The sequence below is a fragment of the Aquarana catesbeiana genome, linkage group LG05 (genome assembly GCF_042186555.1).
Source record: "Aquarana catesbeiana isolate 2022-GZ linkage group LG05, ASM4218655v1, whole genome shotgun sequence".
Classification (NCBI taxonomy): domain Eukaryota; kingdom Metazoa; phylum Chordata; class Amphibia; order Anura; family Ranidae; genus Aquarana; species Aquarana catesbeiana.
Genome location: NC_133328.1, coordinates 238,617,874 through 238,641,118, shown reverse-complemented (window position 1 = coordinate 238,641,118; position 23,245 = coordinate 238,617,874). Strand labels below are relative to the sequence as shown.

Genomic DNA, 23,245 nt, shown 5'->3' with positions numbered 1-23,245 from the left:
GACTGTCCATGGCATAGCCAAGTCTTTTTTCTGCCTAGTGTCCTACTCCTGTAGGGGGCGATATAACCCTATGGTTCTGAATAAAGAAGGCTGTGTCTGTCAATGAACGAATGAGAAATGCAGTTTCTGAAGCACAGAGAGAACCAGATTAGTGAATGGGCAATGGTCTCAAAGAAAGACAAAGGGCAGAAACCTGAGCTATGATAGCCCCCCTTAGTTTTTGGGTTGGCTCATAAATAAGTCACAGGGCAAGAATCTGAACAAAAAATATGCTATTTAAAGAAACTTCATCTTAATCTGGTAAATTGAACTTCATTATGCAGCTATCTTGTTATAGCAAGTGTGCCTCCTGAAATGCCCTCAAATTCAGAAGAGCAAAGTGAGGAGGGGTAGGAAATTAAAGAGAAGCACAGACTGCCATTAAACACTAGGGTCAGAAGCCGATGAAACAGAAACCAATGAGGCCGACGTTTGGCTTTAAAAGTGCCCTCTAAAACAATGTTTTAAAATAAAAAAAAATGCCATACTTACATAATGAATTAATCTGTGAATTATTTTTTCTATCATATTTTTTCTAAAATCAGTTCAGATTCACTCTCAATGTCACTTTCAATTTCTTTAAGATACCAGTTCACCAGGTCACTCTTCGTTAGCTGACAGTCTTCAGCTAAAAACATAAATATGGTAAATAAGTAATGCAAAGTTATGAACAACATTCTTACAAGAGGATTTATTTAGTGGAGCTCTTACATTTTTACTACAATGTAATGGAAAAAAACTTAAGGGGACCATTTTTTTTTTATATGTTTTCCTAAGAAAACAGATGATTGATAGCCTACAAAACTTGACTCTAGAAGAATTTTATATTGTTAAAAAAATAAAGGGGGTACTGTAAATTGAGCTAACCACTGCCCGTCAATTTAAGTATTTTTAGGTCTTTTGTACCTTTTTAAAGATATTGCTGGAGATTGTTTTTTTATCAGATGCAGGCAGATTAAGATATTTACACTCAACCATGTTTAAACATTTTGTATTTTATATAATACAGTAGATGTAATTTTTGAAATATATTAAATACATATAATGTATTGCAAAAAAAAATTATAAATAAATAAAGTGCATTTTTTTTTGCAAATGAGCCTGCAAAGTGTAGTGGTAAATAACATGTACTCAGACTGGTCTGAAGTGGTCTGAAGTGGTAAGTGGGGTACCCCAAGGCTATGTCTTTGGACCAATTCTAGTCATCATATTCATAAATGATATAGCGTACGGGATAACTAGTTTAGTCTCAGTTTTTGCAGATGACACAAAGATAAGCAGAGTAATTAACGCTCATCAGGACATAAAAATTTTGCAGAACGACCTGAATAAAATAAAGGTGTGAGCAGACAAATAACAAATGAGGTTTAATGTGGAGGAATGTAAAGTAATGCACTTGGGGTCAAAAAACAAACAATATTCACTAGGTGGAGACCCTCTGGAGAATCAAGGATGGAGAAGGATCTAGGGGTGCCAATAGATGATAGATTGAGCAACAGCATTCAATGCCAAGCTGCAGCTAAGCAGACAGAATATTAGCATGCATAAAAAGGGATATACTCCAAGGACAAAAACTATAATTCTGCCACTTTATAAAACTCTGGTTAGGCCTCATCTGGACTTCAAAAGGGATGTGCTGGAGAGAGTCCAAAGAAGGGCAACGAAACTAATAAGGCGACTGAAGGACCTCAATTATGAGGAACGACTGCAACACTAAATTTATTCTCACTGGAGATGGGACGCTTATGAGGGGACATGATAGCTATCTACAAATATCTCAATGGGGATCCCAGCATAGGAAAAACAATTCAGTCATAAGGAGTGTAAAAGGACATGAGGGCACACAATGAGACTTTAGGAGAAGCAGTTTAACCTTAAACTACATAGGGGGTTCTTCACTGTTAGGGCAATAAGGATGTGGAACTCGCTTTCACAATTATTGGTGGCTGCGGGGAGTATGGATATTTTAAAAAGACTCTTAGATGTATTTCTTAAACAGGAATATGGGAAATCATTATAGACACCGATACACATACACAGGTTGATGGATGGACAATGGTCTTTTTTTCAGCCTTACCGACTATGTAACTATATACAAAAAAAAAAAAAAAATGTATTGCAACCTCTATAATTGAAATTCACAGGTTCCTGCAGACTCCTCCAGAAACTTGTCAAGACTTTTTCAGTTAGAAAGATGGAGGAGTGCAGTGTAGGGTGACCACATTCCCAAACTGCCATTCAGGGACAATTTTGCCAAGGACCGGGGTGGTGGGGGGGGGGGGAGGGGGGGAGGTTTGTGTTGAATGTCGTCTCCGGGTTGACGGGATTTCAGTGTGAGTGATTTGTCGGGTGAATGGCTGGTTTTAGCACTTCTATCACCACAACACCATGCTTGAAATGTATTTCTATTATTACATTAAGTATAGACCCCCTCACTCAGTACGGACCCCCTTCACAGTACTGACCCCCTCCCCTTCCACTTGTGCTAGTAGAGAGGTGGGAGGTCGGAAATGTGCTGGGATGGGGCGCTTTTTACCTTTTTCCTGATAACTATCCCTGTCCCCCTCCTCAGTCCATCTATATACATATAATATAAGCTTAACAACAGACCTCAGATCAGAGAACAGCACGGGGGGGGGGGGACTGAAGAACAGCACATGGGGGGGGGACTGAAGAACAGCACACGGGGGGGGGGGGGACTGAAGAACAACACGGGGGGGGGACTGAAGAACAGCACGGGGGGGGGGACTGAAGAACAGCACGGGGGGGGGGGGACTGAAGAACAGCACGGGGGGGGGGACTGGAGAACAGCACACGGGGGGGGGGGGACTGAAGAACAGCACGGGGGGGGGACTGGAGAACAGCACACGGGGGGGGGGGACTGGAGAACAGCACACGGGGGGGGGGGGGGACTGGAGAACAGCACACGGGGGGGGGGGGGACTGGAGAACAGCACACGGGGGGGGGGGACTGGAGAACAGCACACTGGGGGGGGGACCGGAGAACAACACGGGGGGGGGACCGGAGAACAACACGGGGGGGGGGACCGGAGAACAACACGGGGGGGGGGACCGGAGAACAACACGGGGGGGGACCGGAGAACAACACGGGGGGGGGGGACCGGAGAACAACACGGGGGGGGATCGGAGAACAACACGGGGGGGATCGGAGAACAACACGGGGGGGACTGAAGAAGAGCACAGGTGGGACCAGAGGACAGCAGGGGGTTGGAGAAGGGGGGTGGGGTGGGAGAGAGAGCAGAGAAGTTGCTGGGGAAGATCACAGAGGGGCCAGTGGGCAGCAGAAGTAAATTGGATAGGAGGGGCGGCATATAGAGGAACTGATACCCTCCATGTTCTTCTTGCAGCCACTGAATGCCCGCTTTTCCTCCTTTAGCACCTGCAGGCATTCAGTGGCTGCAAGAAGAACATGGAGGGCATCAGTTCCTCTATATGCCTCCCCTCCTTTACAGGTTTAGAGGGAAGCTGCATAGGCCCCCTGGAGTATGAGGCTGGGTTGCAATGGTGACCCCTGTAGTTTCACCGCTGCAGTGGAGAAAAAAAAAAACATTCTGGCAGATTGAAGGAGCAATGAATGGAATACTGGCAAGATTCTGAGGCTGTGATAGTTGCAGATGAGAGATAGGCCACTGCTGAGAGGATTGCTTAAGCATACAGAGGGGTTAAAAAGACTAGTAGGTGGAAAAGTGGCAGAACATGAAAGGATGAGTATGAAGGAGGAGGAGGGGGTGTTGCTGCAGGTGTAGTGAGAGACAAATAAGTAATAGGAGAGAAGAGACAGTGAACAGCTGGACAGAAGGGCCATGTGTGAGGAGTTATGTGTGCAGTGATGCAGGAAACATCTTCAGCTCTGAGGGGTTCATGCTGGGACCTGTAGTTCTTCACTTTTGGGGGGGGTCACATAATACAGTAGATGTAGAAGGTTTTCAAGTCCCAGCATGAACCCTGCCCTGATATCGAAGGATGTGTCCTCCTTCCATCCAGGGTGTAATCTCATCTGTCAGTGTCCTCTCCTGCCGACCTTTATCTGCCTACCGTCCTCACTGAGAGACCTGCTTGCTCCAGGCTGACACATACTCAGTTTCTGAGAAGTGCTGACAGAACTCTGGCTGCTGGGGGAGAGCTGACAGTATTTTAACCCCGATGGATCTGTCATGTTGGTGAGTGTTTAGCATTTTACTTGCCTACCATCTCTCCTTTTCATTTGTGCACTGCAGTCTGTCTCAGAAGTTTCTTCTGCATGCCGCTGCCTGGCTGGACTCGAGAACATACAGGGAGGAGGTGGGTGGAGCTAAACAGTAGGCGCGGAGGAGGAAGTTAAATCTCCTCCGCTGTGATGGGTCTCTGCCTCTCTCCTGCTCATGACGTCACTGGTTGCTACACGCCAAGCGGGCGGTAGGTAGCAACCAGTTTGGGCACGGAGCCAGCGGCGGTGGTGAACAAAGTAAAAAGGGTCTCAGCCAGCTAGGGGTCCACCACAGGCTGAGACAGTGAGAGACAGACTATGCAAAGACTATTTTAGGGGGCATTAGATCGACCCAGGGCAATTCTGGGACACTGTATTGTCCCGGAATGAGGGTACCCGGGACCCAGGACAGACCTGCTCATAGGTGTGCGCACAGGGCTTGCCCGGTGTGCCTGGGCACACCCTAATCACCCTGCGTGGCGCAGAATCGCCCTTTTTAGACCCCTGATATTTTACCAAAGCCCTCAAAAAAAAGTAAAAAGATTGTTTAAATAATACAATTGTAAAAAAATAAAATTAAAAATAAAAACTACTGACACCGTCTACTGCCCTAATGGCACCGTCCACTGCTCTACTGACACCATCACTATATATACACATATGTGTTTGAGCTTTGGGGTGCACACCCTAATGCAATAGGCTGTGCACACCTATGGACCTGCTAATTGCGGAATTGTCCCCGGCTATCCGGGCATGTGGGCACCCTACTGTGGTCACTTCAATTGTGTTCCATTGATAACTACAAGTGTGTGTACTACTGCGAAAATGAAGATTGTAGTTCACAGATCTCCGCCCGCACAGTGACAGCTGCTGCTGAGAGATGGTTTTGGGAGTGTGGAGGGTTCAACTTTTAACCATGTTACATCCCAAATATGAATCGAACATGGTATAAAAGGTGGAGCTTTACTGCAAGCAAATATTGCTACAGTGTTTGCAAACACACAGTATGATACAATTGGGGTTTTTATTTGTTATCACAACTATTTTTGAGTGTTAACCTAGATAAGGGAAAGACCAAGTGCCTGCCGTTATGAAAAGGTTAGAGTTTTTCTTAGTAAAGAGTAACATTTTGAAAACTATGTTTATGCGAGAAACGGGTTGGAGGGGTATACATGCAAACCTTACATTCTTCCATCTTCTGCAAGTAGTAGACAAGTAAATTGGAAATCTGCTTATAGTCTGAAAAAGACATTTTTAATGCAGCATTTGAAGCAGGTTTTTCTTTTGGTTCTTCATCTTGGTCGGTCTCCATAGCTTCCTTGCTATTGACATCTAGGTTTTCATTTTCAGCTGAAATAGAAAAAGTAAATCAAGAAGATACAAACCATCTCTGAGAAGTACTAAACTTTTCTTCACACTCTTCTACTCAAAACTTGAAACTGTAAAAAATGTATGCAATTCTAAGCTACATTTTACTCATTTACAGTGTAAAATGACATTTAGAAATTAGGTGCAAGAATTTTTTTTGGCCTTTGCCAACATGATACACATTTTCTGCAAAAACATCTCATGCATACCAGCGTTTTATAACTATAGCAGGCACAGTGCAGCCAAGAGTAAAACCACACAAGTTAACAGCATTTGTCATGTGTTGGTGGTCCTTAAGCTTGCAGTAACTAATTAAAAAAAAAAAAAATAAAGATAACAAATCAAAAATAATTCACTGAATGATGAGCATCACTTTACTCCAGCTGCCCCAAGAAGGCAACAGGAGGCAGTAGGTTTAACTTGGACTGTTGAAGGACTTGAGTAATAGGCACAATGCTAGATATGGTCATAAATACTTGTGTATGGCGTCCAATCATTTGGTAGCGTCGTCAAGGAGAGTTTAAAAAAAAAAAAAATTTTCTCCATCCTGGACCCTTTTCTTGGCCAGAAAAAGCATTTCACATGCAGTTTAGCTTGTATGGTGTCATACAACTTCCATGGAGTAGTTCAGGAAAATGAAGAGTTTGCCATTTTCATACTTCAGATCACCTTGGTTACGGGTTTCCTGAAGGAGCAGGTGCTGGTCCTGAAAATTGAGGAGCTTGAAAGGGAGGTTTAAGGCAGGCCCCTGGTTGGCTTCTGAGTGCTGGGATGCAATGGGCATGCTCAACCAATAGGCTCACTATAGAGGTGCTTTAAGCCAGTTTTCAGTGAAAGTCACTATGTCAGACCCTTAGAATCCTTGAACTCCCAGAGGGCTCAGAAAGATTATTTTGCCAACTACAGTTTTCAACGCCTGTTACAGCAGCAGATATCGAACTTTGGTTTTCAGGGTATGGAGATCAGCAGTGTGATCATGCTGTCTGTCCTCCAGAAAGGAGAGCTGCTGCCCTGCATCAGCAATACATCCCCAAAAGCGATCCAAGTCCTTCTGGATCAATCTCAGATCCATTTGAAAGTCAAATTTTATTTGTTAAAGCCATTTGGCAACTGGTTATAGCCTGTACCAGGGCAGAGAAGTTAGAGTCAAGGGGCTCTGTCTGGATAGCCATATTAGTGCTGATGGAGGCATCCTGCTCTCCAGTCAAGTCCTGTGCTGCTGTTAAATGCTCCTGTCCTGTGAAGTGGAGCCACACTGCACTGCAAGGGAGAATTTTAGACCTGACCTTCCAAAAGTCTGTCCATTTTTTTTTTTTAACTTTGGCTTTTCCAATATCAATTTTACTAGCCAAAACATGTCTATCACAACAAATCATTAAAGTGACACTCTGTTAAATTTACATTGTCCCTTCTATTTCTGTATGAGGATGATGGCATTGTAATTATTTGCATAAAAACAAAACCTAAGTACCTTTTTCCTAATTGATATACAGCTGTCACATGACCCAGCTCTTTCCCAGCCTATCTGCAGGGAAACCTAAGCAGGAGGAGCTTCTAGTCCTCTGCTGCTGGTCACATGTAAAAAAACAAAAAAAAAAAAAACAAACAGCCTTTGGAATACAGAGTAAAAATAAATATCAATAAACTGTTTAAAATCATACAAATATAGATTTGAAATCAAATCTTTATTAGTTTTTCGCAATAACATGGTGCGGGCAGGTTTCTGCCAGTCACAGGCTGTGTCATGGCCCTCGAGCCTGTGTCTTAGAACAGGAAGGGGAAGCCTTCAGTAATCTACATGTAATATCCCACCCCATTGTGTTTAGCTGGCTTGTGGGCATGGAGGAGGAAGGGAGTGGGCTATCATTTACCACTGTGTACATGCCCACACGCCTGACTCTATAATCACATGGGCTGCTCAGATGTGATAGAGAAGAAATGCTCAGCAAAAACAATTCACTAAAAAAAAAAAAAAAAAAAAAAAAAAAAAAAAAAAAGTGTATGTGCAGAGTTGCCACCACAGCTGCAAAATCCCTAGCTGAACTGGGTGACGTGAACAGAAGGTGGAGATAAAGAACATCAGCATCAACTAGGTCTTTTGCAGAATACAGAAAACAAAAAACTCATAGTGACTAAGGGAGCATGAACTGTATGTAATACAGCATTTATTGATAGTATTTTTTATGATGTGGGTTTAGTGAGATGAACTCCCCCAAAAAAAAAAAAAAAAAAACACTTTCAAATTGCCTAGACATGGCCTATAAACATTCGCTCTCGCATAGAAGATTTACTGGAAGCTGGTCATAAACTTAGATTATTCAGCCAAGAAAAAAAAACAAAAAAAACTTCACACACACTAACCAGATCCCCAAGTGGTCACATCTAGTAGTGAAAGTAATAGCTTATTTGGACTAGCTTGGTCCAAAGTACCTATTGGAAACACTGCAGTCACCCTTTAAAAGACCGGACACTTCCACAATAGCCTCAGTTGTTATAGAGTACCTCCAGTCATGCTGAAATTATATAAGCAAAACATAACCCCTGCAAAAACAAAAATCACAGTCGGGGGGGGGGGGGGGACATAGGTGCTGTCCTGAAAGGCTAACTAAGGTTTTTCTCACCTCGTCTTTCAGAACAGCGCCTGAAGATAAGAGAGTACTTACTCTAGGATGGGACCACTGCCTGCAGGACTTTCCTGTCCAATGATTGCTGTGCAGCTGAGAGAAAGTCCATCCTATAGTGACAGGTGAAAGTGGAGAAACAAGTCCACGTGGCCGTTTTGCAGATTCGTTCTGGAGAAGCACCAGCTCGTTCCGTCCATGTTGCCACAACGTGTTGAATGGGCCACTATCCCGCGGGAGGTTCTACTTCTGCGACCTCATAGGCTTAGTTGATGGCCATACACAGCCATCTTCCTATATAGTGTTTTTAGAGGTACTGCAACCCTTATGCAGCCCCGAGAACAGAATGAACAGAGAATTGGATTTTATGAATTCCCTTGTGACCTCAAGTACAACAAGTATCTTCTTACGTCCAAAGTGTGAAACACCCTTTCTTTAGGACAGGGTGGTGCTTGACAGAAAGTTGGTAGAACCATCTCCTGTGATCTATGGAAAACGGAAAAGACCTTTGGCAAAAAAACCTGAATCTGTCCTCAGAACTACCCGATCCGGGAACAGAGTCAAAAAAGGTTCAATAATAGATAGGGCTTGTAGTTCACTGATCCTTCTAGCTTCTAATTGCCTGGCATCTTCTGGAGGTTCAAAGGGTCTTTTCGTCTAACCCTGTAAAACCACTGACAAATCCATTTGGAAAAAAATGTAAACGGCACTGGCCTAGCTCTGGCCAATGCCCTAAAAAACCTAACTATTAAAGGGTCCTGAGATAATGGTCTCTCCAAGAATACCGATAAAGCGACCACCTGCACCTTCAATGTACAGGCCATGAAACCTTTCTTCCATTCCGTCATGGAGGAACTCAAGAACAGAAACTACCTCCTGTGGAAAACATTTTTTTTGAAGTGCACCAGGAGTTAAAACATTTCCATGTTTTGAAATAAATGACTCATGACCTTTTTCCTACTATCTAGCAGAGTCGAAAATGTCAGACAAACCCTTCTTTAGATTTGCTCCTCAGTAACCAGGCCGCTAGCCTGAAGTGATCTACATTGGGATGCCAGATGGGTTCCTGACTCAGTAGGTCCTCTTGAAATGGTAGAAACCAGCAGGGTTCCACTGCTAGCTTCCGTAGAGTTGAAAACCACGCCCTCTTGGGCCAAAAGGGGGCTACTAGAATCATGCTTGTGGGTTCCTTCTGTAACTTTTTGAGTACTAGAGGGATCATGTGAAAGGGGGAAAAGCGCAGCACAAGTGGAGGGACCAAGGCTGAGCTAGTGCGTCCAGTCCCTGCGTTTGGTCCTGCCTATTTAGGGAGAAGTAAAACGCTACCTTTAAATTTGCCTGTGATGCGAATAGGTCGATCTGAGGGGCTCCCCATCTGTTTACTAGCATCTGGAAGACTTCTGTACTCAGGCTCCGTTCTGACTCTAACACTCTTTTCCGGCTTAGAAAGTCTGCCATTTGATTTTGGCTACCCTTTAGATGTACTGCTGTTAGAGATGCTAGATTGTTCTCTGCCCAAGTCAGAATCTTACGGGCCGAAACCAGCAGGACCCAGCTTCTTGTGCTTCCCTGCTTTGTGATGTAGGCCACTGAAGGACATTGTCTGACAATATATGGATGTGGTGGCCATAGATCCTGTCCTTGAATGCCAAAAGCCATAGGAGAAAGCCCTTAGCTCTCTCCAAGTGGAGGATCTCTTTGTCTCCTTGTTTGTCCAAGATCCTTGGGCAATCTGACTCTCTAGATGGGCACTCCAACCCCAGGAGCTTGCGTCCATTGTTAGCCTCTTTTCTGAGGAGAAGTCTAGAACAGGCCCCTTTGTCTGCCTCCTTCACGACCCTAATTTCCTCTTGACCCGAGAGGGAATCATGACTTGTTTCTCCAATGACCCCGTAAGACCAATTCTGCAGAATGGTCTGCTGGAGATCACTTGAATGGAGAAAGGCCCACTGCACGGCTGGGATTGATACTGTGCAAAGGCCCAGTGTGGACATGGCTGCCCGGATCGTGATTGGCAAACTTGTTTGGACTTTCTTCACTGCGTCCTGGATTTCAATTATTTTTTCCTCAGAGAAACATTCTCTTGCATGGAATTGATGGTATAACCCAACAATTTTATTCTCTCAGAGGGAACCAGGTTCAACTTCTGTTTAGAAGCCAGCATAAACTTTCTAAGTGCCTCTCTGTCTCCTTTAGATCTTTACAACACGAAGAATCTTTTGTGTTAACACGAGGAGATCATCCAGGTAAGGTACAATCGAAATTCCCCTCATCCTGAGTGGTGCTAAGGCTTCCGCCATAATCTTTGTGAAAATCCTCAGAGAAGAGGACAGTCCGAATGGAAGGGCTCTGAACTGTAGATGTGATACTAGCGCCCCCCCCACCTTGATCGCCAACCGCAAATATTTTTGTGATGCTGGTGCTATAGGGACATGAAGATAGACATCCCTGAGATATATGGACGCTGGACGCTAGGAAGCATCCTACTGTAAGAAGTTTACTCAGTGAAAAAAATCTTATGCATTCAGAACTTCTGGTAACGAATGGATTTGTTTAATATTTTTAGGTTCAGGATTTATCAAACTTCTGATGGTTTTTTGAACAAAAAAAGTGAGACCACCCTAGTCCTTCCTCTTCCCGGGGGACTGGAATGATCACTTTCTGATGTAGCAGCTCCTGCAGGAGAGATGTCATTGCCAGTGACTTCTCCTGATCTTGGGGACCTTGGTTAGGTAAAAACAACATGGCGGGGTCTCTGAGAATTCCAGCCTGTAGCCTTCTGATATTGCCCTGAGGACAGACTGGATGTTGCAGTCTTCCACTGCGGGAAAAAAAGACTGTAGTCTTCCTCCCACTGTCGGAAAACAGTGACTGGGTTTTGGCTGGTTGGTTAGGAGGTTTGAATAATACCCCTGTTTTGCCTCAACCTCTCTGAGATTTCCAGGGTCTCTTATCCTGTCTCCTGGGTTTGGCGAAAAGAGCGAAAATTCTTCTTAAACTGAGAGGTTACCATTTTTGGCCAGGAAGGCCTTCTTTTTGTCTGCCATTCTGTCTAAAACAGCGTCGAGATCAGGGTCAAACACCAGATGCCCCTCAAATGGAAGACCACACAGCTTTACCTTTGAGGCAGTATCATCTGACCATGTCTTAACTCACAATGTCCTACATGCCACGTTTGTGAGAATGTCTGCAAGATCTTCAGCCCTAGTAGATTCTGCCAAGGCATCTGCCATGTATCCAACTGCTTTTTGTAAGATAGGCAGAGTGTCAAGCAGATATTTGCAGGAGGTCCCTGCTTAAATATGGCTCTTTAACTGCTCCAACCAGTTTCCTGGCTACAGAGGCGTATCTAGGGTATGGCAGCCATGGCAAGTGCCATGGGCGCCATGGGGGGGGGGGGGGGGGGGGCGGCAAAAAAGCACAAAAAATAAAGTCCCACTACCCGTCCTCTCGCGGCCGCCTCCCGCTATACTCTTGTCCCCGGCGCCACGACCGGCCTGCTGGAGCGCAGCGCCGGCACAGCAAATTAGCAAGTGAGGAGGCCAGGAGGGAAGCCAGTGACAGGCGCCCCCCCTGACGGCCGATGAGTTGGCCTGGCCAGAGTGACCGCCCCTGGGTCATCTACGCAGAGATAGAGTAACTGGCGGAGGCGGAGCCTAATGCTCCGCCCAGGGCCGGATTAACATAGCATAGCTGCAGCTCCAGGCCCCTCCCTCAATATAGGCCCATGGAAGTGGCTTGTCAATTCCTGTGTGCCTTCCTGAAGGAAGAGGAGCCCTCTGTGCACACATGGAGGAGACAAGTCAGTGCAGCCGAGTCCTGTCTCTACCGATGCCTGACCCCTATCACAGGATCTGTTCACTCACACAGATCCTCCATGTCTGGGGGAGGGGCGCTGATGTCCTAACCAGCAGGAGCCCGGGAGGAAGGATATCTCCCATGCTGTTATGATAAGGTCAGTACATTTGTTAGGGGGATGTTGTGTAATTATTGTGCTAGGGGACAGACTGCTGCTTCCCCCATGTAATGTGCTCTCTTGTGCTCCCCATGTCATGTGCCTTGCAGTGCCCCCATGTAATGTGCTGTGCCCACCATGTCATGTCATGTGCCTTGCAGTGCCCCCCCATGTAATATGCTGTGCCCACCATGTCATGTCATGTGCCTTGCAGTGCCCCCATGTAATGTGCTGTGCCCACCATGTCATGTCATGTGCCTTGCAGTGCCCCCATGTAATGTGCTGTGCCCACCATGTCATGTCATGTGCCTTGCAGTGCCCCCATGTAATGTGCTGTGCCCACCATGTCATGTGCCTTGCAGTGCCCCCATGTAATGTGCTGTGCCCACCATGTCATGTGCCTTGCAGTGCCCCCATGTAATGTGCTGTGCCCACCATGTCCTGTCATGTGCATTGCAGTGCCCACTATGTAAAGTGCTGTGCCCACCATGTCATGTGCCTTGCAGTGCCCCCATGTAATGTGCTGTGCCCACCATGTCATGTCATGTGCCTTGCAGTGCCCCCCATGTAATGTGCTGTGTCCAGTATGTCATTTGCTGTAAGTTGCAGTGCCCCCATGTAATGCGCTGTGCTGACCATGTCATGTACTGTGCATTGCATTACCCTTCATGTGATGTTCAGTGCCCACTATGTCATGCTGTGCCTTGCAGTGCCCACCATGTCATGTGCTGTGCCTTGCATTGCCCACCATGTAATGTGCAGTGCCCACCATGTCATGTGATGTGCCATCCAGTGCCAACCATGTCATGTGCAATGCCCACCATGTCATGGCTGTGCCTTGCAATGCCCGCTATGTAATTTGCAGTGTCCACCATGTCATGTGCTGTGCCATACAGTGATCCCACCATGTAATGTGCAGTGCCCACCGTGTAATGTGCAGCGCCCACCATGTCATGTGTTATGCTGTGCCCACCCTGCCATCTGTTGTGCCCAGCATGTAGTGTGTTATGTCCACTGTGTAATGTGCTGTGCTGTTCAACAGTGCCCACCATGTCATGTGCAGTTCCTAACATGTAATGTGCAGTTGCATTTCCCACCATGAAACGTGCTATGCCATGCAGTGCCCACCATGTAATGTGTTGTGCCCACCATGTAATCTTATGTGCCATTCAGTGCCCACCATGTAATGCGCTGTGCCCACCACGTCATGTGCTGTGCCATGCAGTGCCCACCATGTAATGCGCTGTACCCACCATGTAATGTGCTGTGTCATGCAGTGCCCACCATGTCATGTGCAGTGCCCATCATGTAAATTGCTGTGCAGTGCTCACCATGTCATGTGCTGTGTTGTGCCCACTATGTCATGTGCTGCACCATGCAGTGCCTACCATGTAATATGCTGTACTCACCATGTAATGTGCTGTACATTGTCTACCATGGCACGTGCCGTGCAGTACCCACAATGGTATGTGGTGTGCAGGGCTCATCATGTCATATGCAGTGTCCACCATTTAATGTGCTGTGCTCACAATGTAATGTGCTGTGCTGTGTCATGCAGTGCCCACCTTGTCATGTGCTGTGCAGTGCCCACCATGCTATGTGCAGTACCCACTATATAATGTGTTGTGCCCACCATATAATGTTCTGTGCAGTGCCCACTTGTAATGTCCAGTGCCCACCATGTAATGTGCTCAGCTGTGCCTGCCATGTCATGTGCTGTGCCCACCATATAAGGTCCTGTGCCCACTGTGTGCATGTGCTGTGCCCACCATGCAATGTGTTGTGTTGTGCAGTACCAACCATGTCATGTGCTGTGCCTACCTTGTAATGTGCTGTATTGGGCAGTGCCAACCGCGTAATGTGCTGTGCCCGCCATTAAATGTGCTGTATCCATGTATCCACCATGTAATGTGTTGTGCCAACCATGTGATGTACTGTGCTATACCCCCCCGTGTAATGTACTATGCTGTGCAGACTCACCCCCTCACTCCCACCCCCCTCTCTCTCTCATCCCCTCTCTTTCACCCTGTTCTCTCACTCACCCCCTACCACCCTCTCTCTCTCTCTCGCATCCCCTCTCTTTCACCCTGTTCTCTCACTCACCCCCTCTCACTCACCCCCTCTCTCTCTCTCTCACCCCCTCTCTCTCTCTCTCACTCACCCCCCCTCTCTCTCTCTCTCTCTCACTCACCCCCCCCTCTCTCTCTCTCACCCCCTCTCTCTCTCACTCACTCCCTCTCTCTCTCTCTCTCTCACCCCCTCTCTCTCACCCCTCTCTCTCTCTCTCACCCCTCTCTCTCTCTCTCACCCCTCTCTCTCTCTCTCACCCCTCTCTCTCTCTCTCACCCCTCTCTCTCTCTCTCACCCCCTCTCTCTCTCTCTCTCACTCACCCCCTCTCTCTCACTCACCCCCTCTCTCTCTCACTCACCCCCTCTCTCTCTCACTCACTCACCCCCTCTCTCTCTCACTCACCCCCTCTCTCTCTCACTCACTCACCCCCTCTCTCTCTCACTCACCCCCTCTCTCTCTCACTCACTCACCCCCTCTCTCTCTCACTCACTCACCCCCTCTCTCTCTCACTCACTCACCCCCTCTCTCTCTCACTCACTCACCCCCTCTCTCTCTCACTCACTCACCCCCTCTCTCTCTCACTCACTCACCCCCTCTCTCTCTCACTCACCCTCTCTCTCTCTCTCTCTCTCTCTCTCTCTCTCTCTCTCTCTTAAATTTAACAAAAAATTGTTTGCGTTTTCATTTTATTTATTTTCATAAAAAGGCCCACCAACATCCTTAGCACCAGGCCCATGATGCTCTTAATCTGGGCCTGTCTATAGGGGAACATGGAGGCTGGCGACCAGGAGAAGAAAGAGACATCAGAGTAAAAAACCAATTGAACCCCCCCCAGGCAGCAGCAGCAGGTACTAGTACTGTACAGCACCTGTCACCATGATATTGATCATCTTGTGCATGTGTACCAGTAACCAGCACCAACTTCAAAGCAAGCAATCAAATATAGTGCTCAAACAATTTGGATTAAATAAATATGCTTAGCCATAGATATCATAAAGTGTAAAAAAGTGATTTGTGTTAGTAGTAGCTGCTTTTGCACAAATCACTTTATTACACTTTATTTATGATATCAATGGCTAAGCATATTTATTTAATCCATATTGAGCACTATATTTGATTGGCTACTTGCTTCTGCTTGGGCCTGGCATACACACACACACATGCACATGATGATGACTTAGACCCCTTTCACACTGAGCCGCCCCGGGCGTCAGCGGTAAAGCAGCGCTATTGTAGGGCCGCTTTACCGTTGTTTTAGCAGCGCTATTCGGCTGCTAGCGGGGGCGGTTTAACCCCCCGCTAGCGGGCAAAAAAAGGGTTAAATCCACAAAATGCCGCTGCAGCAGCGCTTTGCCGGCGGTATGGCAGCACTGCCCCATTGTTTTCAATGGGCAGGAGCGGTGGAGGAGCGGTGTATTCACCGCTCCTCCACCGCTGCAAAGAAGCTGCTGGCAGGACTTTTTGTGACATCCTGCCAGCGCAGCGCCCTCAGTGTGAAAGCACTCAGGCTTTCACACTGGGTTTGTAGCTGAGGCTTTTTTCAGGCGCTATGCTGGCGCTATTTTTAGCACTGTAGCACCTGAAAAATGCCTCCAGTGTGAAAGGGGTCTTAAAGTCATCATGGGCGATTCTGCGTGTGTGCCAAGCAGACTGGGCCGGCGCTACCACTAGGCAAACTAGGCAGCCTAGAGCACCCGGTCGCTGGTGATTCTACTCCCTTTCTACCTCTGTACAGTGTCAGAGGCGATGGCACAGCATTTTTGGGTGCTGGTAAGGCCGCATTTATGGGTGCTGATGTTACTGTATTTATGGGTGCTGATGTTACTGTATTTATGGGTGCTGATGTTACCGAATTTATGGGTGCTGGACAGGGGCGCAGTTTCAGGTCTTGCCATAGGCGCCATTTTCACTAGATACGCCTCTGCCTGGCTACTACGGTTGATGCCATTGCTGGTTTGAGATTAGCCAGCGTTGAGTCCCAGGCCTTCAACTGAGAATTTGCTCCTTTATCCATGGTGTCCTTCAGGACCCCCATATCCTCAAATGCTAGGTCTGTATTCTGGGAGACCTGGGAAAAAGCCACATCCAGCTTGGGTTTTTTGTTCCAGACCTGAGTGCTATCCTCGTCAAACGAGAACCTCCGTTTGAGTGATCTTGAAAAAAGGGGGCCCTTTCGGGATCTTTTCATTCTCTTTTTACAGCCTCCAATAGGACTTTGTGTACCGAAACACCCGATGCTCAACATCCCCCATACCCTGATACATTTTATCATGCAGTGATAACTGGGTTTTATCTTCCTTAATGTTCAGGGTGGTGTTGATAGTTTCAACAGGTCATCCACCTCCTCCAGGGACAGCCTGTAGCCAGATGAAGAAGCTTCTTTCTCCTCATCCTCCTCCCCATCTGATCCTGGGGAGTCACTTCTCTCCTCGTCCTACGAATCGCTGATGTCTCTGAGCGCAGAAGTGGATGGGAGAGGACAGGATGGTGAGCTACCCCTACTGCTACGTTGTGTTCCGACAACTCTTTCCAGAAAGAGCTGAGCAACTCATTGAGCTGGGTTGCAGAAGCCACCAAGGACATGTCCTCTTTGACTAATTCTGCTATACAGGTTCTACTTCACTTTGGCCCAAGAATCCCTAAGTGTAGGGACAAAAAGCAAAAAAGTGGGACTTTAAATGGAGTATGCGGTGGGCCAAAATATTATATTGAATGCACACATACAATATATATATATATATATATATATATATATATATATATATATATATATATATATATATATATATATATATATATATATATATATATATATATATATATACACACACACATATACACATATATATATACATATACACACACACACACACACTATAAAGTCACAGTTCATAAACAGTTCACAAGAAAAATAGTAATACATGATTGATATTGTAAACCGTCATAAATTGACTATTGGATATTGAGATATATGGCAGCCACTATGACATTTAAAAACACACACACATACACACACTAAATATTATATATATCTATATCACATCACACTCATAGGGTGTAGAGAGTAAATTAATAGTCCATAAGTAGTTTGATAATCAGACACTTTGTTGCTGAGCTCCAACTGTTACCACGCCATGTGAGCAAATGTGCCACCACTTCCCCAATCAGATGTACACTCACCAGCTAATATTGCCTCACTCTTGTGTTTTGGCAAAAACAATCACCCCTAAGGGTTAAAATGACATCCCATCAGATAGAAGTCCAAAGATAGCCATACTATGTGGAGGAAATAAGCTTCAAATAACCGTATATACTTTTTTTTTTTTTTTTAACAGTTTATGGCTGAAAAGGAAGAGAGATATATTTTCAATACCCATGGACCGACATTGTAGGTATATAGACAACCTAATACTCATCTGGGTGCTTCCTATCCTAAATATACTGTTAAGGAGTTTCTCTCCTATTTGAACCAGAATAATAGTAATATTAAATTAGACTTTCAGATTAGTGACACCAGTATCCATTTTTTGGATGTTACTACTGAACGGGACCCAGGCTAGATACAAAAGTTTACTTTAAGCCTACATATAGGAACAGCTAATTAGTCTGTGAATAGTGGTCATCATCTAATATGGATTAGAAACATTCCTAAGGGACAAATAATGAGAGTCAAAACGTAATTGCAGTAAATATGAGGATTTTGTTTTACAATCTGGTATTTTAAAAGATAAAATTTGTACAAAAAGGATATAATGGTGATGTTTTAGATAGGACCATTTGTGAAATAGGTGTGATTTCTAGGAGCCAATGTCTTGCTCATAAGGTTTATAAGAACAGTAATCCACAACAATGGGGATTTATCTCAGATTTCCATTGCCAGTATAGGGATGTAGAGAATATTTTTAAAAGACACTGGCATATTCTATGTATGGATAGGCACTTGGGACCTCTATTGCCGGATCAACCTAAGTTTATGTATAGGAAAGCACCCAATTTTGGTGACCAAGTACTGTAGTCAAAAAGATTTTGGATGCCACTGGACAACAAAAAATAAATAGACAAAAACATTTTTTTTCTCATGTAGAAAATGCATTGCTTGCAGGACAGTAAAAGTAAGTAACAGGGGCCGTACACATTTTACCAATCTGGAGGGTAGATCCTTTGCAATAGAGGAGTTCATCACATGTAATACAACACATGTGGTATACCTATTATGGTGTCCATGTGGCCTGTTCTATATAGGAAGGAGCAAAAGACTACTTAGGATCCGTATAGCTGAACATCTAACATTAGGAATGCGTTTAAGAAGCACAGTGCGTCTCTGCACTTTAAAGAAAAATATAATAGGCACTCATCCTTATTGCAATTTTGTGGCATAGACTGCCTGTTCCCATCATGGAGGGGCTTCAATAGAGTGAGGGATTTGTCCCAGAGGGAGACGAAATGGATATTATTAAATTTTATAAATAATTTTTTAACTTGACTAGTGTATTCATTTAATTAGATTTTGTAGTGTGTATTTAATTATTATTTATTATTGATTTATATTGATTTATGTCATTTGTTCTAATGTATCTTTGAAATTAGTTTGATGTCATTATGATCAATTATTTATGCAACATATATTTATATATTTTTATTATTATGAGATTATATTCAATTTATAATCTATTATGAAGTAGCTTTCATTGTAATGATGAATTCCTATTTTTATATATCTAGGATTATGGGTTTTATTGAATTGTACTATTTATGCAGCATATACGAGTGTCTACGTGGTGGATGCTAGATATATCTCCGTGGGGACACCGGGCAGGTTGGTAATTGAACCCGTGCTATTTGCATAAGTGGGAGTACTTCAATGAGGTTGCCATGCCGTACAGCCAATACCATGACGAAGCCGGTATGATGAAACTAGTCGGTTGGCTGTACGGCAAATGGAAGCGACGATCACGTACCACCAGAAGTGACATTCCGAGTGTATTGTCGAGCAGATCGGGCAAAACATTAAGTATTTCTTATGCTCGCCACGACGTGATATCTCTGGCATTATACACGATACCAATGCGAGAGTCATATTGCCTTCTGGTTAGTGCACTATTAGGTTGGTGATGTAATTCTATGTTTTAATAAAACATTTTATATACGGTATCAAACTATTATTTGGTGCTCATTTCCTCCACATATTATGGCTATCTTTGGACTTCTATCTGATGGGATGTTTTAACCCTGAGGGGCGATTGCCGTTTTTGCCAAAACACGAGTGTGTGAAGCAATATTAGCTGGTGGATGTACATCTGATTGGGGAAGCGGTGGCACATTTGCTTACATGGTGTGGTGACAGTTGGAGTTCAGCAACGACGTGTGATTATCACACTATTCATGGACTATTAATTTACTCTCTCTACACCCCATCACTGTGGGGATTTAGGTGAGTTCTATTTCTCGGTAGCGCTATTATGTATATATTTATTGTTTTTATATGTATTTTATGGATAATGAATTAACATGTGTTACTGTGATACCAAGTACCAGAATATATTGTAGACAAAATATAATTTTTATTAAATATAATATTTTGGCCCACTGCATACTTCATTTAACCACTTCAGCCCCTGAAGGATTGCCCCCTTGATGACCAGGACATTTTTTGCGATGTGGCACTGCTTCGCCTTAATTGACAATTGCGCAGTTGTGCGACACTGTACCCAAACAAAATTGACGTCCTTTTTTACTCACAAATAGAGCTTTCTTTTGGTGGTATTTGATCACCTCTGCCGTTTTTATTTTTTACTCTATAAAACAAAAAAAGAGCGACAATTTTGAAAAAAAAAAAAAAAAAAACTTTACTTTTTTGCTATAATAAATATCCCCCAAAAATATCTAAAAAAGCACTTTATCTTCCTCAGTTTAGGCTGATATGTATTCTTCTACATATTTTTGGTAAAAAAAATAAAATAAATAAAAATCGCAATAAGCGTATATTGATTGGTTTGCGCAAAATTTATAGTGTCTACAAAATAGGGGATAGATTTATAGCATTTTTATTATTATTTTTTTATTAGTAATGGCGGCGATCTGCGATTTTTAATCGGGACTGCGACTTTATGGACGGACCGGGCCCTTTTGACACTATTTTGGCACCATTGTCATTTATACAGCGATCAGTGCTAAAAAGGGCATTAATTTCTGTGTAAGTGACACTGGCAGTGAAGGGGTTAACCACTAAGGGGCGGTGAAGTGGTTAAGTGTGTCCCAGGGAGTGATTCTAACTGTGGGGGGGAGGGGCTACACCTCACGACAGCGATCACTGCTCTGTTCTGTCACTAGGTAGAACGGGGAAATGCTTTGTTTACTTTTTTTACTTTCTACTTCTACATATAATATAATATATAAATACACGCATATACATATTTTTGGCAGATAAAAAAATAAAAAATCGCAACAGGCGTAAAATTGATTGGTTTGCGCAAAAGTTATCGTGTCTACAAACTACGAGAGAGTTAGGGACTTATTTTTTTATATTGTTTTTACTGGTAATGGTGGCGATCTGTGATTTTTAGCGGGACTGCGACATTGTGGCAGACAAATCTGACCCCAAATGACACTTTTTGGGGACCAGTGGTATTACATTGATCAGTGGTATACAGTGCCTTTTAAAAGTATTCATACCCCTATGAAATTTTCCACATTTTGTCATGTCACAACCAAAACACGTAAATATATTTTATTGGGATTTTATGTGATAACCAACAAAGTGGAACATAATTGTGAAGTGGAAGGAAAATGATAAATGGTTTTTAACATTTTTTTACAAATATGTGAAAAGTGTGGCATGCATTTGTATTCAGCCCCTTTACTCTGATACCCCTAACTAAAATCTAGTGGAACCAATTGCCTTCAGAAGTCACCTAATTAGTAAATAGAGTCCACCTGTGTGTAATTTAATCTCAGTATAAATACAGCTGTACTGTGAAGCCCTCAGGTTTGTTAGAGAACCTTAGTTGAACTAGTGAACAATCATCATCATGAACGCCAAGAAACACACCAGACAGGTCAGGGATAAAGTCGGAGACGTTTAACCACTTGCCGACTGGCTCGTGCCGATATACGTCGGCAAAGTGGCACGGGTGTGCAAAACGACATACACGTACGTCACCAGCGGCTAGGGACCACGCGCCGTGGGAGCGTGTCTCTGGGTCCTGCAGACTCTATGTCTGCCGGTGGCCTGTGATCGTGGCATGGAGAGGCAGAACAGGGAGATGCCTATATAAACTAGGCATTTCCCTGTTCTGCCTAGCAACATTACAGGGATCTACTGCTCTCAGTGATCGGGAGCAGTGATCTGTCATGTTCTATGAGCCCATCCCCCCTACAGTTAGAACACACTGAGGGAACACACTTAACCCCTTGATCACCCCCTAGTGTTTAACCCCTTCCCTGCCAATGGCATTTACACAGTAATCAGTGCATTTTTATAGCACTGATTGCTGTGTAGATGCCAGTGGTCCCAAAATAGTGTCAAAAGTGTCCGATCTGCTTGCCGCAATGTCGTGGTCACGACAAAAAAAAAAAAAAAAAAAAAAAACTCAGCTCGCCGCCATTACTAACAAAAAAGTAAAAAAAAAATAAAAATGGCAATGTACGTGTTTTGTGTTTTTTTTTTTAACCAAAATTTGTAGAATACATATCGGCCTAAACTGAGGAAGAAATGTTTTTATATATTTTTTGGGGGTATTTATTATAGCAAAAGGTAAAAAAAGTTTTCCCCAAAATGTTTGCTTTTTTTGTTTATAGCGTAAAAAATGAAAACTGCAGAGGTAATCAAATACCACCAAAAGAAAGCTCTATTTATGGGGAAATTTTGTTTGGTTACAACATCGCATGATTGCACTATTGTCAGTTAAAGCGACGCAGTGCCGCATCGCAAAAAAGGGCTTGGTCAGGAAGGGGGTAAATCCTTCCGGGGCTGAAGTGGTTAAAGCAGGGGTAGGTTATAAAAAAAATCCCAAGCTTTGAACATCTCACAGAGCACTGTTCAATCCATCATCCGAAAATGGAAAGAGTATGGCAACTGCAAACCTACCAAGACATGGCCGTCCACCTAAACTGACAGGCCGGGCAAGGAGAGCATTTAGAGAAGCAGCCAAGAGGCCCATTGTAACTTTGGAGGCGTTGCAGAGATCCACAGCTCAGGTGGGAGAATCTGTCCACAGGACAACCATTAGTCATGCACTCCACAAATCTGGCCTTTATGAAAGAGTGGCAAGAAGAAAGCCATTGTTGAATGAAAACCATAAGAAGTCCTGTTTGCAGTTTGCGAGAAGCCATGTGGAGGACACAGCAAACATGTGGAAGAAGGTGCTCTGGTCAGATGAGACCAAAATTGAACTTTTTGGCCTAAAAGCAAAACGCTATGTGTGGGGGAAAACTCACACTGCACATCACCCTGAACACACCATCCCCATCGTGAAACATGGTGGTGGCAGCATCATGTTGGGGGGTGCTTTTCTTCAGCAAGGACAGGGAAGCTGGTCAGAGTTGATGGGAAGATGGATGGAGCCAAATACAGGGCAATCTGAGAAGAAAACCAGTTAGTCTGCAAAAGACTTGAGACTGAAACTGAGGTTCACCTTCCAGCAGGACAACGACCCTAAACATACAGCCAGAGCTACAATGGAATGTTTTAGATCAAAGCATATTCATGCGTTAGAATGGCCCAGTCAAAGTCCAGACCTAAATCCAACTGAGAATCTGTGCAAGATTTGAAAATGGCTGTTCACAGATGCTCTCCATCCAATCGGACAGAGCTTGAGCTATTTTGCAAAGAAAAATGGGCAAAAATGTCACTCTCTAGATGTGCCAAGCTGGTAGAGACATCTCAAAAAAGACTTGCAGCTGTAATTGCAGTGAAAGGTGGTCTGAATACAAATGCACGCCACACTTTTCACAGATTTAGTTGTAAAATATTTTGAAAACCATATA

The 23,245-nt window shown here is 44.3% G+C and overlaps 1 protein-coding gene across 1 annotated transcript in view; it reads right to left on the bottom strand.

The window, feature by feature from the left end:
- LOC141144695 (maternal DNA replication licensing factor mcm6-like) overlaps positions 1–23,245 on the bottom strand; it is a 359,926-nt gene that overhangs the window by 15,525 nt on the left and 321,156 nt on the right. Inside the window, 3 exon segments of the mRNA XM_073630632.1 lie at positions 532–569; positions 572–667; positions 5,431–5,595. Of these exon segments, the coding sequence (XP_073486733.1) occupies positions 532–569; positions 572–667; positions 5,431–5,595 (299 nt within the window).